General features: G+C 46.3%; 1 protein-coding gene across 1 annotated transcript; it reads right to left on the bottom strand.

Annotated features, from left to right (window-relative positions):
- Window positions 1–7,295: 7,295 nt before the first annotated feature.
- FZD4 (frizzled class receptor 4) lies at window positions 7,296–14,730 on the bottom strand. Its single transcript, XM_038146618.1, has 2 exons — window positions 14,438–14,730; window positions 7,296–13,262 (listed from the first exon to the last, which is right to left on the bottom strand). Exons 1-2 carry the CDS (start codon window positions 14,696–14,698, stop codon window positions 11,934–11,936), a joined length of 1,590 nt encoding a protein of 529 aa, XP_038002546.1. The 5' UTR covers window positions 14,699–14,730; the 3' UTR covers window positions 7,296–11,933.
- Window positions 14,731–16,650: the final 1,920 nt, after the last annotated feature.

Below are 16,650 nucleotides of genomic sequence, written 5' to 3' on the forward strand. Positions count from 1 at the left end.
TGTGGAAAAAAGACCCCTGAGAACCAAGTTCTTGCTGGGGGCTTTAACATGTGGCAAAAGTTACAGGAGCATTCAGGAAAGTGTGGTGGTTTATTATTAATGAGTGTAGCAGTTCACTGAGAGCCCTGCTAAGGTCAGAGATGTTTTTTGCCTCTTACTCCAAGGGACTGATATCAGGGCTTACAGAGAAATAAAGCTTTCCCTGGCTCTGAGCCATGTCTGGTGGGAGGATTCATCTCAGACTGGGCAGGCTGGTGTTATTTAGTTGTGTATTCAGCAGCTGGACAAGCCAAGTTGGAAGGCTTTTGCTGCTTTGGGATACACTTCTCCATCCATGGGGAGGTCGCCCAGCGGGCAGAAACCCTGGGTGATGGACACGTGTGTGGGCTGTGCCTGGCAGGACCATGCAGGAATGTGGGGAGAAAGTGGTGCTACCACAGCAGGAATACCCTCAGTCCTGTGGACAGCTCCCTGTCACCAGCTGGGCCTGAGCAGCCCCCTCACATCACATTCTGGGAGACTCCAACCCATAGCCTTCCCTAAGCAGTGAACAGGGCAGAAGTCCTGTCCCCCAGAGGAGCTCACAGCCTCCTACTTAATTTAGTGGGAGAAGAACAAGTGTCCTATTTTTTCTCAACAAAAGAAGTGGAGAATAGGAATGGCTGAGCTCCACGGTGGATCTCTAGAACATCCAAAATCTGAGAAGCATTCTGCTGGTGCTCAGGATCTAAACATGAGTTTTCAGGCCCTGCTGTTGGAAAAGACTTTCTGTTTAGAAGCAGCACCTAAAAGTCCAGCTCTGGCACTGGTGGGACATTGGTGGGGTATCAGGTCTCAGCCATTTGTTTCTACTGATGGTGTGACATCCCTGCGTGCTGGCAGACCTCAGGAGTGCTGCTCAGCCACAGTTCCCACTGGCACAAAAGCCAGCAGGTCCCTATCCCAGCAGAATGAGGTTCCACTACAGCTCTTGCAGTTGGAGGTTTGGTATCTTTGAAGAGGATACGGCAATTCTGCACAAGGTTATTGTCAGGAGAACTTTAAATTAAAACAAAAATATACATTAATTCATATGTATATATATACACACATACATACATACCCTGCACTTGTTACTTACCAATTTATCGTGCCTGTCCTCAGAAACAGAGGTTTTCATTTCCAGCTATTTCTCATGATACACCAAGAAGGTCTTCCCTGTACTATCTTAACTTCATAATCACTGTGCAAAAGAAACAAATGCCAAGAAAATTTCATGGCATGTATAAAGTTAACACTAAAAATAACATACATACAAAAAGTACAGATGCCAGATGCCGGATATCTGGAACATTCTGCTTATTTAAACAAATAAAAGTGATGTTTCATTGCTTAACCCAGAGCAAGCTTTCTTTTATTTTTTTATCAACTCCAAAATCTGTTATGAATATTTCATGCATATTTCCAATGACACACTAACTGTTGTTTGAATAAACAAAGTGCATTTTCCTTCATTCCTGCCTGTTCCATTGACTTTGTCTGGAATGCCAATGAGGAGCTTTTTTTTTCAAAACTAGTCACAGAAAGATAGCGATGTGAATTCTGTCCAGCAGTGTTTGCACAAGCACCAGCAGCCAAACTAACACAAATACTCTTGGGAATTTGTTTCTGCAAGGTTAATGTCAGAAATGATTTATTGAGGCCTTCCTCCTGCTCGCCAGCCTGGCATCCATCAAGTGAATAAACACACCCCCTCCATGATTTCAGAGTGCTCTGAGACTGATCACTGAGCAAACACTTCATTTCAGAGTCAATACTTTGGGAGTAATCAATCAAATTGTATTTATTGCTACAAAACTTAGGTTTAAATACTTTGAATCAAAAGTCAAAATCAGAAGATTTTGAAAATAAATTGAAGGGAAATCAACCTTTTCCTGCTGATGCACTAAAGTTGTTCAGCAAAGCTGTTGCGATAGTTGATCCGGTTCACATTATGAAGAATAATTTAAAAAACCAAAACAACCCAGTTGTTTTTTGGGCTTTTTTTTTGTGAAATGACAGTAATGAATATTTCTGTCCTCATGTGTTCCCATTTCAAGAAGAAATAGGATTTGCATGGTTTTGCTACACACTTGTGTTTTGCAAATGCCCCTTCAAAAGATTTTACCAATAAATGTTGATCCTGAGAGTGAGGTCCGTCCTTCCTTCCTTCCTTCCTTCCTTCCTTCCTTCCTTCCTTCCTTCCTTCCTTCCTTCCTTCCTTCCTTCCTTCCTTCCTTCCTTCCTTCCATTTCCTTCCTTCCATTTCCTTCCTTCCATTTCCTTCCTTCCATTTCCTTCCTTCCATTTCCTTCCTTCCATTTCCTTCCTTCCATTTCCTTCCTTCCATTTCCTTCCTTCCATTTCCTTCCTTCCATTTCCTTCCTTCCATTTCCTTCCTTCCATTTCCTTCCTTCCATTTCCTTCCATTTCCTTCCTTCCATTTCTTTCTTTATTTCTCTATCCTTCTTTCCCTCTCTCTTTCTTCCTCTCTTTCCTCTCTTCCCTCTCTTTTCCTTACGAAGTGTACACAGAAAGGGACTCTTCCTTTCCAACACAAGCAATAACTAGAGAAATCTGGATTCACAGGGTCCTACTGAATTGCAGGCAGAGCTCCCAGAATCAAGATAGCCCTCAGGGAATTTAATTTATACATTCTAGTCACAGCCAAAACCATTTCCCCTCTCAGAAGATTTTAGGTAGTTTTGAGTATCAAAGAGGAACCTGAGATAGAGGCTTGAAGCTGGCAATACATCTACATCAGTATCAGATTAAGATGCAATGCTAATTTTGTCCTTTTCAAATGCCAGCTTTAAGTGTTCTTGTTAACGTGAGAACATATTAGAACATTAAACCATAAAAAAATGGATAATGGTGTTAGGCTTATAGTTGGACTTGATGATCCTAAGGATCTCGTCCAATCCAAACGGTTCATGATTCTCTGATGAGCTCTGCACAGACATTCACTTGGCAAACAGCTGCATCCATTGAAAGTCTTTTGCTCTTGGTTTTTTGCTCTGCTGGCAGAAACTGACCCTCCAGCTCTGCCTAGACCTGTGTGCAGCCCCCTCTGCTTTGTGTAGTGGTTCCCACATTAGTTTAAACACCCCACACACTGGCAGTGTCTTGTGCTGTCCCTTTGCTGGCAGCCCTATGGGAGTGTTGAGCAGCCACAGCTGGGACAGACATTCGCCCACACTCTGGGACACCTTGGGGCTCTCCTTCTATGCTGTTCTTCTTTCTTCTCTCTCATATCTTCCTCCTGCCTCTGCCCTACAGGGCTCAGGCCCAGTTTGCTTTCCAGCCCATGAGAAAGGAGATGTCTAAGAGCTGTCTCTGTGAATGTCTGCTTCAGATAAAAAACACTTCTAGGCAAATTTGTGTGTAGATTCAAAAAGGAGCAAGAGACCCTAGATGGAGAAATGATTTTTTGCAGTAATTTTTTAAAAAAGGCAAATCCTTTACTTCCCCTCATGGAACAACTCTCATTCCTTCCTTAGGTAGGAGGTGATGAGCCAACAGGTACAATAGGGAATGGGATGCAAAGTACCAGATTTCATTTTTATTGTGAATCTATTCACACGGAGATTCTTCTCCTGCTTACACTACTCTGTGTACCTCTTTAGACCAACAGATTCTCAGACTTCTTAGTCTTTCTTCATTCCCCTGGAGGCTGGTTAGGTTCTTCTACACATTATTTAAACACCTCCAGGGGTGGTGATTCCACTATGACCTTGGGAAGCTTCTTCCAGGCCCTGACAATGAGGAAATCAACAAATTTTTCCTAATAAACAATCTAAACCTCCACAGGTGCAATTAAAGGCCACTTTCTCTTGTCTTATCACTCATGTCCCAATATCCATGGCAGCTGCTGAATCCTACTCTCTCTCTTAGCTCACCATGGCCAATCCCTCTGCTCAGCAGCAGATTTGGAAAGGGACTGCAAACTCCTGATGGGAGCCCAGGCTGAGGGAGGGAGCCACGGGGCTGCAGAGAGCAGCTACAGGAAAGGCCACCCAAAATAAGAGCTGGTGGCTGCGTCTCTCAGACTTAACTTTTCACAGCCAAAATAAGTAAAAAGCACTCGATATCCTGAGCAGACAGGGAAGAAGGGATGAGGCCCTACACAGTGTCCCAGTGCATCCCGAAGGTGGCAGGGCTGTGGCAGAAACAGAAGCTGCTCTCCAGAGGGAGGGACTGCGAGAGCCCGTAAAAGTGAAACCCAGCTCATCCCATGTAAAGTGATGGCCAGCTTTGCTGCCGCTGACGGGATGAATTACTGGTGTCTCAGAATAAGGTCTGCCCCTTTCCCTGCTTTGGTTATAAAAGCATTCTCTGGGGAGGTATGGATGGCTCCTCATTTCTTTTTGGCTCTGCTCAGGCCACAGCTGTAGCAACATGATTGTTTTGTGAGTGAAATGGTATTATTTTTTGTCATAACTTTCATATGCTAGGATCTCTTCAGCTGATTTTTTTTCTGTTATATATATATATATATATATATATATATATATATATATATATTCTCTCCTGCTCTGAGAAGCCTCTTCCCCATCTTCAGGCCTCTCGTTCACCCCTCCTTTCAAGATGTACAGTTGTACTGTGGGTCTCTGGCACATGACTCTGCAAATCCCTTATGCTTTCTTCCTGGGGCTGACAGCCCTTCCCACCACTGCCAAATGGCAGCAGAAAGAAGCAGGCTGTCAGCCCAGGTTGGAGGCTTTCTTTTCTGCTGTGATCCCCACAGGTCTTTTTCTTATAAACATAACTTGTGTGAGGCCAAGGAAGAGATTGTGTTAAGTCTTTCAAATAAACTTTTTGGACTTTATGTGCTGCTGGCTTCTGCCAAGAGCAGCTTTCCTCATCACAGCAGGAGACAGATGTCCCACTGGCCTTTTTGCCATGCTACTTTACCAGGTCTGTTTTTTTTCTCCAGGAGCACTGTTATCAACCCTCCTGTAACCATGCCAGCCTTGAGCACAGGGCTGAACAAGGAGAGATTAATAGAATCATAGAATCATTGAATGGTTTGAGTTGGAGTGATCCTGAAGATCATCTTGTTCCAACCCCCTGCCATGGGCAGGGACATGTTCCACTAAACCAGGTTGGTCCAAGACCCATGTAGCCTGGCCTTGTACACTGCCAGAGATAGGGCAACCACAGCTCCTCTGGGCAACTTGTTCCAGAGTCTCACCACCCACCACAATAAAGAATTTCTTCCTAATACCTAATCTAACATCTTTCAATTTATTAAACAGAGGGTGAGCTTTTGATTTGCTTAGCTGATGCACTTGGTGCAAACCATAATGTATAGCTCAGAGCTGGTAGAACGTGCAGCTGGACAAAGCTTTCACCATCAGTAGCTGAGGTACGTGTCCTGCTTTTTCACACAAGTGGAGGGCAGGGCTGGGAGGGGCTTCGAGCAGCTGGGGCCAGGGAGCAGCTGCCACTAGATGTCAGCCATTCCTTGCTGCAAGGCAGAAGACTTTCGAATGCAAAAAAAAAAAAAACAAACCTGTAAAACCAAATTTCTGCTTTTCCATAGCACTCTGCTTATCATCCCTTACCAAGTACTTGAGTGAGAGTGCCTCTGAGCTGCTTTGGAAGAAAACACTTCATCCATTAAAACATATACTGTCAGGCTGTTTCTCTGCATAGTAATATTTTAAAATTTAATATTGTAGAAGCAGAAGCAGTCTGCTGAATGATTTGCATCTATTTTGCAGGACGGATGTTTTTCCCTTCCTTGGAGTAAGCTCAGGAAATGAAAGAACCAGACAGGAAACTAGCTAAACACTGATAGAAATATAAGATGAAGATATTTATATTGCCAGTGTATTGACAAGCCATGGGTAAATTGTTTGGGGGTTTTGTTTTGGTTTGGTTATGTTTAATTTTTTTAACCTTTGATTTAGAAATGGACAATATTTAAGTAAAGCATCCATTTTCTGAGCCCTCCAAGTGGATCTAATTAATAAGCACTTTCCCTTCTGGAAGGAAACACAACAACAAAAATCAAAGTTACAAATTACAGTAAGCTTGCCAATGCAATAATATTTGTCTTTGGCATTTAACCTGTTTTCTCTGGTGCTGTACCTAACATCTGGCACACAGGGTGTCCCTGCTCCCCGAAAAAACTAGGAAAAGAAAACAACAGTTTCTCGGTGATACCTTAGCGTGTGAGTCCTCATTTGCTGCTGCTCCCCTCTAAGCCACCTTTGTGCTCTTCCAGCCCCGTGGTGACTGTTTGGTAGGCTGTTCCCAGAGCATAAAACAAAACATCTGGTTGCTAACAACACAAAGCTGTTACAACAGCTGGAGTCTGCCAGGATGTGCAGGACCTTGGTCAGAAATAATTTCCCAGCTGCAGGAAATAGTGATATGGGATCTATTGCACCAGCTCAGCATCAGCTGAGAGCTGGCTGACCTGCACCCATCCTCTCACCCATTCCTCTTGGTGAAGTGCAGCAAGATGGCACAATCCTGCTCCAGCCAGGACCATGCTCTGCCTCATTTCTGTTGCAGCCCAAGTTGGCTTTGCAAGCATGCAGAGATGCTTTGCTCTCTACACAAGCTACGCCAGAGTCTGGCAGTCCAGTTAAGCCATCCTCGTTTGAGAAAGAGGCTGCAAACTCCTGGCCTATATTATGAGCCAATTAGTCCAGGCATGCTGAAAAGGGCACTATGGGGCATCAGCAACACAGCTGCTGTGGGGCTGTGTAATGGGGCATTCACCTGCAGGTGAGCAGTTCACATCTGGACTCAGTCATCCCAGGTAAAGAATTAGGGAGTCACCAACAGCCCTACTGAAGGCTTTGCTGTTTTAGTTGAGGCTGGGCAAGCTGGAATGGCTCAGGCAGTTGTCACTTTGCTCCCTGCCATTCCTACAAACTTGCAGGCAGACACAGCTCTGGCCTGATGGGGAAGATGGTGCAAGAGGGCTTGGGAAGCAGCTCCTCAGTATGATGCCTGCATCATACCACAAGCAGTTGCACTGGCAAAGTGAAGGAGTAACTGAAATGTGGCACCATTATGGAAATGAGCAGCTGAGGATGGAGGAGGTGTGGTGGAAACCACCACTGAAGCCAGGGACTTGGTGATACCATATTTTCACATTACTGGAGCTTAGGCTGCTCCCGATTGCTGGCAGCACAACTCTGGCCTCCTTCTCTACAAACTCCCTAACATTTGCTTTCTTTAAAGATATCTTTAAAAAAATAGACAAAACCAACCAAGTAAAAAATCCCAAGCCTAAATATCAAAACAACCACAAGAAGTTCTCATAAATGTTATTTTTTTGTGAGCATCGCATACAAACACATACTTCCCTCAACAGGCAAACCTGAGCAGATTTGTCATCTCTGTGGCCTGGGGAGCTTGCTTACCATTCAGAGCCACTGCAGCAATCCACTGTCACTTCATAGGTGATGCTCTGAGGGATCTGTGCAAAGGCAAGCACCCGTGAGAGAGAACTCGAGCAGCCAACCTCATCTTGAATGCCACACCTGAGGTTTTCAGGTGGTATGAACAAGAGGGAGATCCTACTCCTTCCCCTAGAAGCTCTTTGATGTTTGTTACAGTTAACGGTAGCTTTATTAAAGACTCATTAGGATAAGTTTGAGAGATCGCATTAATCACCAGCCTGAGAACATTACAATGATGAGCTGCCAAAGGCATGAGCAAATCACTCATAATTACCAGGTTTAGATGCTGCTCTTCAAAACTTGATTAGCTACAGATACACAGGTGATAGTTGCTACTCTTTTTTTATAGCACACCCTCACTATTATCCACTCTAGTCTGATTTAGGTTCTTATTGGAATAACATTCTGCTAATTAAATAATCTCGCACACAGATTGTTTCATGATGGAGACAATTACGTGGGTTTAAGTAATTATATTGCATACTGTTCTGTCAGTGTCAAAAGAAACTGGTGAGGGATGCACACAAAAGGCAACTCCTTGCTGTTCCCATACATCACAACTGTGAACAGAAATGACAAACAGGAAAGAAAAGTAGAGCATTAATAGGCCTAAGTCTTTAGAAAGCCATGTAGACATTCAAATGAATCTGTCCTCTGAAGGGTTGAAATCACTGAAATCACCCATAGGAATGAACTCATTTCAAGCAGGTACTAAGATTAGGATTTTCCCCTTCCAAAAGGCACTAATAGTTCCCATACACTGAACAGACCGGTGGTGATGCTGTCCTCCTCCACCATATGCTCTGGATCTGAGCACTCACGCTTTGGATGTACGTGTTCAATAAGACTTGGAAGAAAAGGAGCCTTACAGGAGGTGCTGCTGTTCTCTGGAGTCACATCACAGAAGTGCTAGAGCAGCAGCGGGCCATGTTTCTGCCTTGCCTTCCAGTTGGGCTTTGAGGACATGCTCCCACAACAGCAAAGCTCCAGCTGCAGCCCCAGCCAGCACTCAGGACCTGCGTGCTGTCTTTGAAAGGGTTTCTGTCCACCCAATGAGCAGAAACATGAAAATACTTTCACTGTTGCCCAAGGATGTCTTGTTCTCAATTATTAGATCCAAACCACGCTGGATTAACCCATTCAAAGCATCCTCTCACTACAGCATGAACATTTCAGTCCTTCTTCCTTCAGGACAAAAAAGCACTTCCAACAATGCTGAAGCCTATTTAAGAAACAAACTCACCAAAAATGTGAAGGCTGCCAGGAATTCTTTAGTTATCCATAGAGGTTAAAGTTTTATTTTGATATAAAAATTAAATAGCAAAGTTGTTTTGGTTTTTTTACAGTGATAAATTAGAAATTTACAGTACATACATTGAAGTAGATATATTTTCTGTACACCCCAAAATAATCAGTGTCTATTTCCTTAAAACTCAGAGAAAGGAGCTAACTTGTCTGTTTAATGTAAGAGTTAAGCTTGTACCTCTCTGGCAGATGCTTGTGAAACCTGCAGTGCCAAGAGCACACACAGAGGGGGGAGATGGGAGCAGGGACTGCGCAATCGAAGGAAACGCCTGCAACGTTTTTGCTTGGATAACCACAGCAACTGCATTTCCGAGACAGGATTAGTCACACCGCTTATGGCTTTAAGCTCGTAACAATGTTGAAATGAGAGAACTTCGGAGTTGCTGATACCTGCTCTTCGCAAGCGCCAGTTTTTAGGCTGTCTGCTGGGTCTTGCCACTTGCACAGCCCTGACATGGAGCCAGGTAAATGCATGGGGGTGAATATATCAATGGAATGGTTTAATTGATGCAACACTAATTTCACTTTGGGGCAGTACAGCATTCCCCCAACTGCTGGGGAAAGACATGTCTTAAGAAACAGCAGCTGGTGCCTCCCCCCAGCCCACCTCTTTCCCACAGCTTTTGAATCTCTCACATGCTTTAATGGCATATCCCTCTAGGTCCCTCCTAGGGCTACACAGTGTCATCCTCATGCAGCTCACTGTGTCTCACATCACCAGGGACATCCCTATGTCAACAGTTCACAGGGTTACAGGCAGAGATGCAAGGATTTCATAAAAAGGCACTATTTAACATTCACTTCTGTGTACATAACAAGGTTAAAAATGCCATTTATTGAATCAGTCTGCTCAAACATGGGTCTTATTGGCTAGGAGAGTATCCAAAGCCTTTCAGAGTGAAGTACACCTTGAGTGAACATGACACCTTGGCACGGCCAAATACTATGTTACAAAAAAGGGTCATACTGCTTCTTTGCTCCTTGAAAGCCAACAGACAGCTGCTGACTTCACATTCCTCACTGCACCAGCAGAAAGACTGCATGATGGAGAAGCTCAGCCATGTGAAGATCTCACACTTGCAAAACTCCCCATCCACAAAGGAATAACCAGATCCAAACACAACACTAACAGCAAGAGACTTTATGGAGAGGGTGAAAAGGCCCAGCTGGAATGTGGTGTTGGCCAAGACAGTGCTTGTGTGTCTTGAACAGAATGTGTCAAGTTGTCACTTGTTCTGCTGGAGAGGGAGCCCAACCGCAAAGACTGCCATTAGGGTTTGTTTGGGGTCTGGATTTTGTTTGTAAAAGAAAAAAAAGTTCTCTAGCACATGTTTCGACACTGACATTGAAACAATACATGCTTCTGGGATGGATTAGTGCTCACTTCCAGAGCTGGAGTGAACTGTGGTTTGGGAAGCACATGGGCACCTGTGTGGAAAACAAGTACTTTAATAAAGCAGCATCTGTTCTCAGCTGCTCTGGAAGATCATGGGAGCTGGGGCACCAGGGAGACGCTTTACAGCTGATCAGGTTCCATACAAACAAAGGATGCAAAAGCTTGGGGCACATAGATAAAACCAAACGTGTTTCAAAGGAATAGAGCATCATAACAGTGTTCTCTTAAGTGCTTCCAGGATATTTGTATTTGCATCACCTTTCTTACAAGCCCCTGACACTACATTCAGCTTCCCACAATCACAAGCTGGTGCCTCCTTAAATAAAAGAATAAGAAATGCAATTTTTTTTTCAAACATTATTCACCAAAAAGTTGGATTTCTTGGGTCCTCTTACAAAAACTGGAAAGGTCTTTGCTGCTCCTGAGGACTGAATGCCTGCTCAAATTTTGTGTGTAAATATACATTAAAAAACCGTCTCCATAGCTGTCAGTAAGCAATTGAAGCATCGTTGTGAGGCAGTCAGCTGTACTGCAATGTCATGGGCTGAGAATGTTCTTTTAATTGCAACTGACACACATAATTATACAACTGATCTGTGTGAACACGAGGTTGCCAAGGAACTTAACATTTTGGTTCTCCCCAGACTGGCGTCTACAGAGGAGATACCATCACACTGAATGAAATACATTAAGACTTAATTGCTTCATGCAATGAGTCTCCAGAGTCAAGTAAGTTTGCTTGGAGAAACATGGTGTTGTTTGAAGGTACCTTCAACTAATTTTTCTCTTTCCTGGAGGAAAGAGCACTACAGAGTTAAGACTTTTTTTAAAGCTAATAGATGCAGCAGAATAAAGTGGTCTGCTAGAAACAGCAGGAGCACCTGAAGGGGCAGGAATGAAGGAGATGGATAATGATAATAGATGCAGAAGACCATACACAGTTTCCCAATTTGAGCTGATTCCTCTGCTTCTGAGGATGGCCTTGAGCAAAGCTTTTAGATTTTATAAATATTGATAGAACCACAGAATAAGTGAGGTGGGAAGAAACACAGGGAGGTTCAAATTCCCACAAGGCAGAATCAACTCTCCATTCAGACCAGGCTATAAATGGCAAAAAGAATGAGTCAAAATTATTATTAGGCCATTAAATGACTGGAAAGTCATCCTCACTAATACCTCACTAAGTCCTACTCATCACGGGCAAGACCTGGAAAGTCCATTTACTATTTGTTTCAGGACATGATCCCTGACTGAATTGTACAGTGTATTGGAACACTAGAACTCCCCAGGGCATAAAGACAAAATCCTCATCAAGCACTTCCTTCTCAATGCTGAACTCACAAAGAAGACATCTGACTGAGGTCCTGCTCCACCTTCTGGTAACTTGGTAACTGGACCCTAATTAAGCCCAGAATTTGGCCCTGGCCTGCCTTTCCTCCATCAGCTGTAAGGCGATGAAAGGAAAACATCATCTCACAGCCATGGGCTACAGCAACTCCATTTCTAAAGAGTTCAAGATTTAAAAAAGGAAGATAACATGTTTGGCTATTTCACAGCTTTTAAAGCCTCCCTGGGCTCTCCTATTTTGGGCAGCATGGTTTATGGCTATTGTATCTGCAGCATGATCCTTTTGCTGTTTATTCTTTAAGGCTTTTTTTTTTCTTTCCCATCCCCAGAGACAAGTTGTGTAACCATCCCCCTACTCTATTCCCAACATTTACAGAGCAATGCTTGCACATGATCAGTCCTTCACAGGAGAGCAGTCAGACCAGTGGGATGCTGTCCTTTTCTCATACCACAGTCTCGTTACCTTTCCCGGGTTTCACCCAACCGTCTGCTCTCTTCTCCCGTTTCACTTTCCCTGAGTTCACCAGTCTGTTGGAGCACTTCTGCCATGTGTGCAGAGTTTTGGCTGACCAGATCCACATACCTGATGTAATACCCACCAGAAGGGACATGAAAATTTTGAGCATCTCCACTGCCATATTGGAATCATCTGCTGAATAGCGGAAAATGGCCCAGTTGGAGATTTCGTAGAAATAACAGGCAATGACACATGTTGCTGGGACGGTGTACAACACTGAAAAGACCCCTATTTTGACCATCAGTCTTTCCAGTTTGTCAGTTTTAGTTCCATCTTTCTGGAGATTAGACCTGATTTTAAATAAGGCCACGAGTCCTGCTGCAATGAATAAGGTCCCAATGACTAGGTAGGTAAAAAGCGGAGCCACAACAAAGCCTGTCAGCGCATCCAGGTTCTGGTTCCCAACATAGCAGAGGCCGGTGAGCTCGTCTGCATCTACAAGTCTCATAATCAAAATGACAATGGTCTTCACTGCCGGGATGGCCCAGGCTGCGATGTGGAAATAGGAGCTGTGCATTTCGATCGCTTCGTGGCCCCACTTGAGTCCCGCAGCCAGAAACCACGTCAGTGTCAGAATAACCCACCAGATGGAGCTAGCCATCCCGAAAAAGTACATCAGCAAGAAAATTATCGCACATCCTGTGTTCTTAAGACCTTCTTGGATAAGAACAGGTTCTGCTGCCTCTTCAAAATCACAGGATATCCTTTCCCGGCCCACAGTTAGCCTCACAATATAAGCAATGCTATAAATATTGTAGCACATGCTCAAAAATATGATTGGCCGCTCTGGGTAGGAAAATCTGGATGAATCAATCAGGAAGGTCAGGACTGTGAAAGCAGTTGAGATGAAGCAAAGACTGGCCCATATGGCCATCCAGATATCTGTGAATTCCTTAGCTGACCTGCTGTACAGACCAGCATCGTAGCCACACTTCAGGACGCAGCTCAAGCTTCTCTTCACCCAAATGTACTGATCTGAGTTAGATCCCATGCCGTGGCATTCTTCTCCAGGCTGCAAGGAGGTCTTGCTGTGAAGGGGAACCTCTTCGTCTCCTGGGCCCTCCATGCACATGTGGTTGTGATCATTCTGGGGCGGGAATTTGCTGCAGTTTAGGCTGTCTGGCCAGAAAAACCCAAATTCTTTTAAAACAGGTTCACATCTTCTTTTGACAGAGAGGCACATGCCTCCACAAGGACCTATGGGGATGTTAATCTTCTCTGTGCACATTGGCACATAAACTGAACACAGGAAGAACTGGAAGAGAAAAACAGAAATCACAAGTGTGTTGAGGGAAAATGAAACAGGTTGCAATATAACAAGCTTTCTTTTTTTTTTCCTTTTTAGCAGTAATATTTGGTCCTTTGACTTAAAAAAACCCCAACAAACCAGGAAGCAGCATAAAACAAATAAACCAAGAACAATAAAACAAAAGAGAGAAAAAACCCAACAATGTTGTCTTCTTTCAGTTAAAATGCGGTCCAAAGCCAAAGTCTGAAAATTTTACTCCCTAGATTAGCTCCATGTAAACCTAGCCCATCAGTTCCAATGAAGCGAGTGGGATTTAGCCAGATTTCAACCTCGAGGATATAATTTAAGAAAGCAGAAAAGCAAATTAAAGGGGCATAAACAAATACATATATTTATTCTGAGCACTGCCTGGATATTTCAGCTAAGAAACAAATAGGAGGAAAAAAGTATTTATTGAAATGCTTTGCTTCACGATCCTCCCAGAAAAATGTTTTTCTTTTACAATAAGTTCACATATTCATTTGCGACAGTAATAAAATATTCTAGTTTTCTCGTCTTTTGAAAAATAGTAATTCGGCGACGCGACACCGTGAGAGGAATTGCGTGCTGACTCGGGAACTCTGCCCCGAGAAACAAGCTGGGTTATGTTTGAGGAAATCCATGCCCGTGGGGAGGACACGGATCCTGCCATTCGCCTGGGAAAGAAACTTTCGCGGTGAAGCTCCCGGCGGGGTCCCGAGCTGCCCCAGCTCCCCGCGGCCGGCTCTGCTCGTTCCGCACGGAATCGGGCGCGGCACCTAGGGCACGGCCGGGACGGAGGGCAGCGGCCGGGAAAGCTCCGGGAGTCGCCGCAGCCTCCACGAGCGGGCGCGGCCGGGACGGGGGTACCGCGCTGCGGCGGGCGCTCCTCGCCGCGGGCAGCAGGGACACCGCCGGGACACCGCCGGGACACCGCCGGGACACCGAACCTCCGCCCAACGTGAGCCGCGCTCTCTTCCTAGCCAGCCAGGAGCGACGCTGCGAGGCGGCGCGACTTTCGGGTCGGGTTAGCACTGAGCCGAGCGGACGGAGATGAGGATGGGGTGCTGGGGGACAGCAGCTGTCCCGGAGACGGCACGGCCCCGCCGTGTGTCGTCCCCATCTCGCCCACGCACCCAGGTCCCCCCGGAGCCCCGACGCACCTGGAGCTGGCTGGAGCAGCCGTACTGGATGAGGGGCGTGAAGGTGGTGAGCTGCAGCTCCGCGTCCGCCTGCAGCTCGTGCCCCACCAGGTTGGGCATCTTGGTGACATTGTAGCCCAGGTTCTGGCACATGGCGATACGGATGGCGTCGCAGCGCCGCTCCTCCTCGTCGCCGAAGCCCCGCGCCCCGCCGAGCAGCCCGGCCAGCAGCACGGCCAGCAGCCGGGCGCGGCCGGCCGCCCCCCCGCCGCCCCCCGCCATGGCCCGCAGCGGCCCCGGCCCCGGCCGCGCCGCGCCGCACGGGCCGGCTCCAACGGGGCGGGCCGGGGGCGGCTCCGCTATTAAACAGCCTCGCCGAGAAACGGCCCAGGGGAGGGACGCGCCTCCCGGCCCGGCCCTCCCGGCGCCGCCGCCCCCGCCGCGGGAGCCCGCCCCGCGCAGCGCCCGCAGCGCCTCCGTGCAGAGCCGGGCAGGGCACGGGGTCCTACCTGCGCCTCCGCCTGGCACCGGGGAGTTCCCCTCCGCCCCCGCTCCCCGGGGAGCCCCGACCCTCACCCTCAACCCCGAGAAGAGCACTTCCACCACTTCCACAGGCTGTGTCTCACCCTTCTCCTTGGTGACCCCCTACCTGCATTCCCCATCCTGCATCCCTCAGAAACCCCCGGGGATACCTGTCCGTGTCTCATCTCCCCACAACAGGTCCACCCTTCTGTCCCGTGTGGCCAGTGCCCCTCGGGGATATCGCCACTATCCCCTGAGTTCCCACCATGAGTGTTGGTCTTAGGGGCTCCCCAAGTTCGGCTTCACAGGACATGGTAGGCTGAGCCCTGCACAGATGTGTTTGGGCTCATCGTGCCGCAATCCTCCCCTCATTTCTGGCCTTTTTTCCAGCCCTAAGTGCTCAGCTCTTCCACTGTGGGGTTAAAAGTATCCAGGGTGGCTTTCTAAGCTGCTGTTTTGTCTTCTCAACGGGTTAAACTGCACCACAGGGTCACATCTGGGCTGTAGCATTGTTTGTTTTTTTCACTGGGGCCGTGAAACCTGTAGGGCACTGCTAGGTAGCTCCTGGCATTTGTATAAATCCCTGTAAAATAAGTAAGTGTGGATGAAGCATTTGTGAATTTGGGAGGAAAGGGCTGGATGATTAAGCAGACCTTTAACATGTCAGCAGGAGTAGGGATTAAGAGCAGAGAAACAAGACTCACACTTAAATTCCCTTGATATTATTTACACCTGTAATAAAATCTAGTTGAGCTGGTTGTGCCTTTAGCAAAAATATGTCATCTATTAATGAATTCTTTGTAAAGCACTTTGAAAATATTTGTAAAGCCCTGGTTGAGCAACCTCCTTCTGTGCGCATGCAGCATGTGGCATGTGCATGTGCTCCTGAGGGTGTCTGTCACAGGCAGCCAGGCCTCTGAGTGCACCTCAGGACCTTTGCTGCTCCCCATCATTCCCCAGCTCCATTGATCAACCAAGACTGGGACTAATGCATAAGCCACCCCTCAGCTATTGCTCCTTACCAAGCACAAGACTGTAAATCACAGCAAAACCCGTGCTATGAAGTGCTCTGTGCTCACTCACTGCAGGTTTCCCCTCTGAGGCTCCGTCGCCAATGGGGTTTCTTTACCTCAGAGAGGAGGGAAGCTGTGTGTGAGCTGTCCTGGACATTGCAGGCACTGATGGGCATTAATGTGCTTTCCTCTAGCAAGATGGTGCTTTAATTGAGGTTTTGTGAGCATAGTTATTTACAGAGTTCTCATTGCTGTAACACTTTACATCTAGTTTGAATAAACAGTGTCTCTAACCTCACAAAATCCTCGTGAGGCGGACAAGTAATAGTATCTTAACTTTTCAAACACAGAGGCAGACAGTGCTCCAGTCCCAAGGTCAGTCAAGGAGCCTGCAATGGAATCAGCAACTCAACCATATCATACAAAGCCCATATTTACCTGCAGGCATTGGTGTCTGCGCCCAGCAGTGCTCAGCTGCTAATCTGGGTGGGTGATAATGCTGTGAACGCACACGGTGTGCTGCACATGTCCACCAAGCTGTTCCCAGCGCTACCAAGTTTACTTTCCCTAGCACACAAGTGCAGGGAATGGGTGATGGGTGCTCCCCATGCAGTCAAACACATCAAAGTAAGAGGCAGGCTTCCATGGGAGAAGGTTTTGGTTGGAGTTTATTTTTTTTCCAAGTTATGTAGGAAAGAA

The sequence above is a fragment of the Motacilla alba genome, chromosome 1 (assembly GCF_015832195.1).
Source record: "Motacilla alba alba isolate MOTALB_02 chromosome 1, Motacilla_alba_V1.0_pri, whole genome shotgun sequence".
In the NCBI taxonomy this organism is placed as follows: domain Eukaryota; kingdom Metazoa; phylum Chordata; class Aves; order Passeriformes; family Motacillidae; genus Motacilla; species Motacilla alba.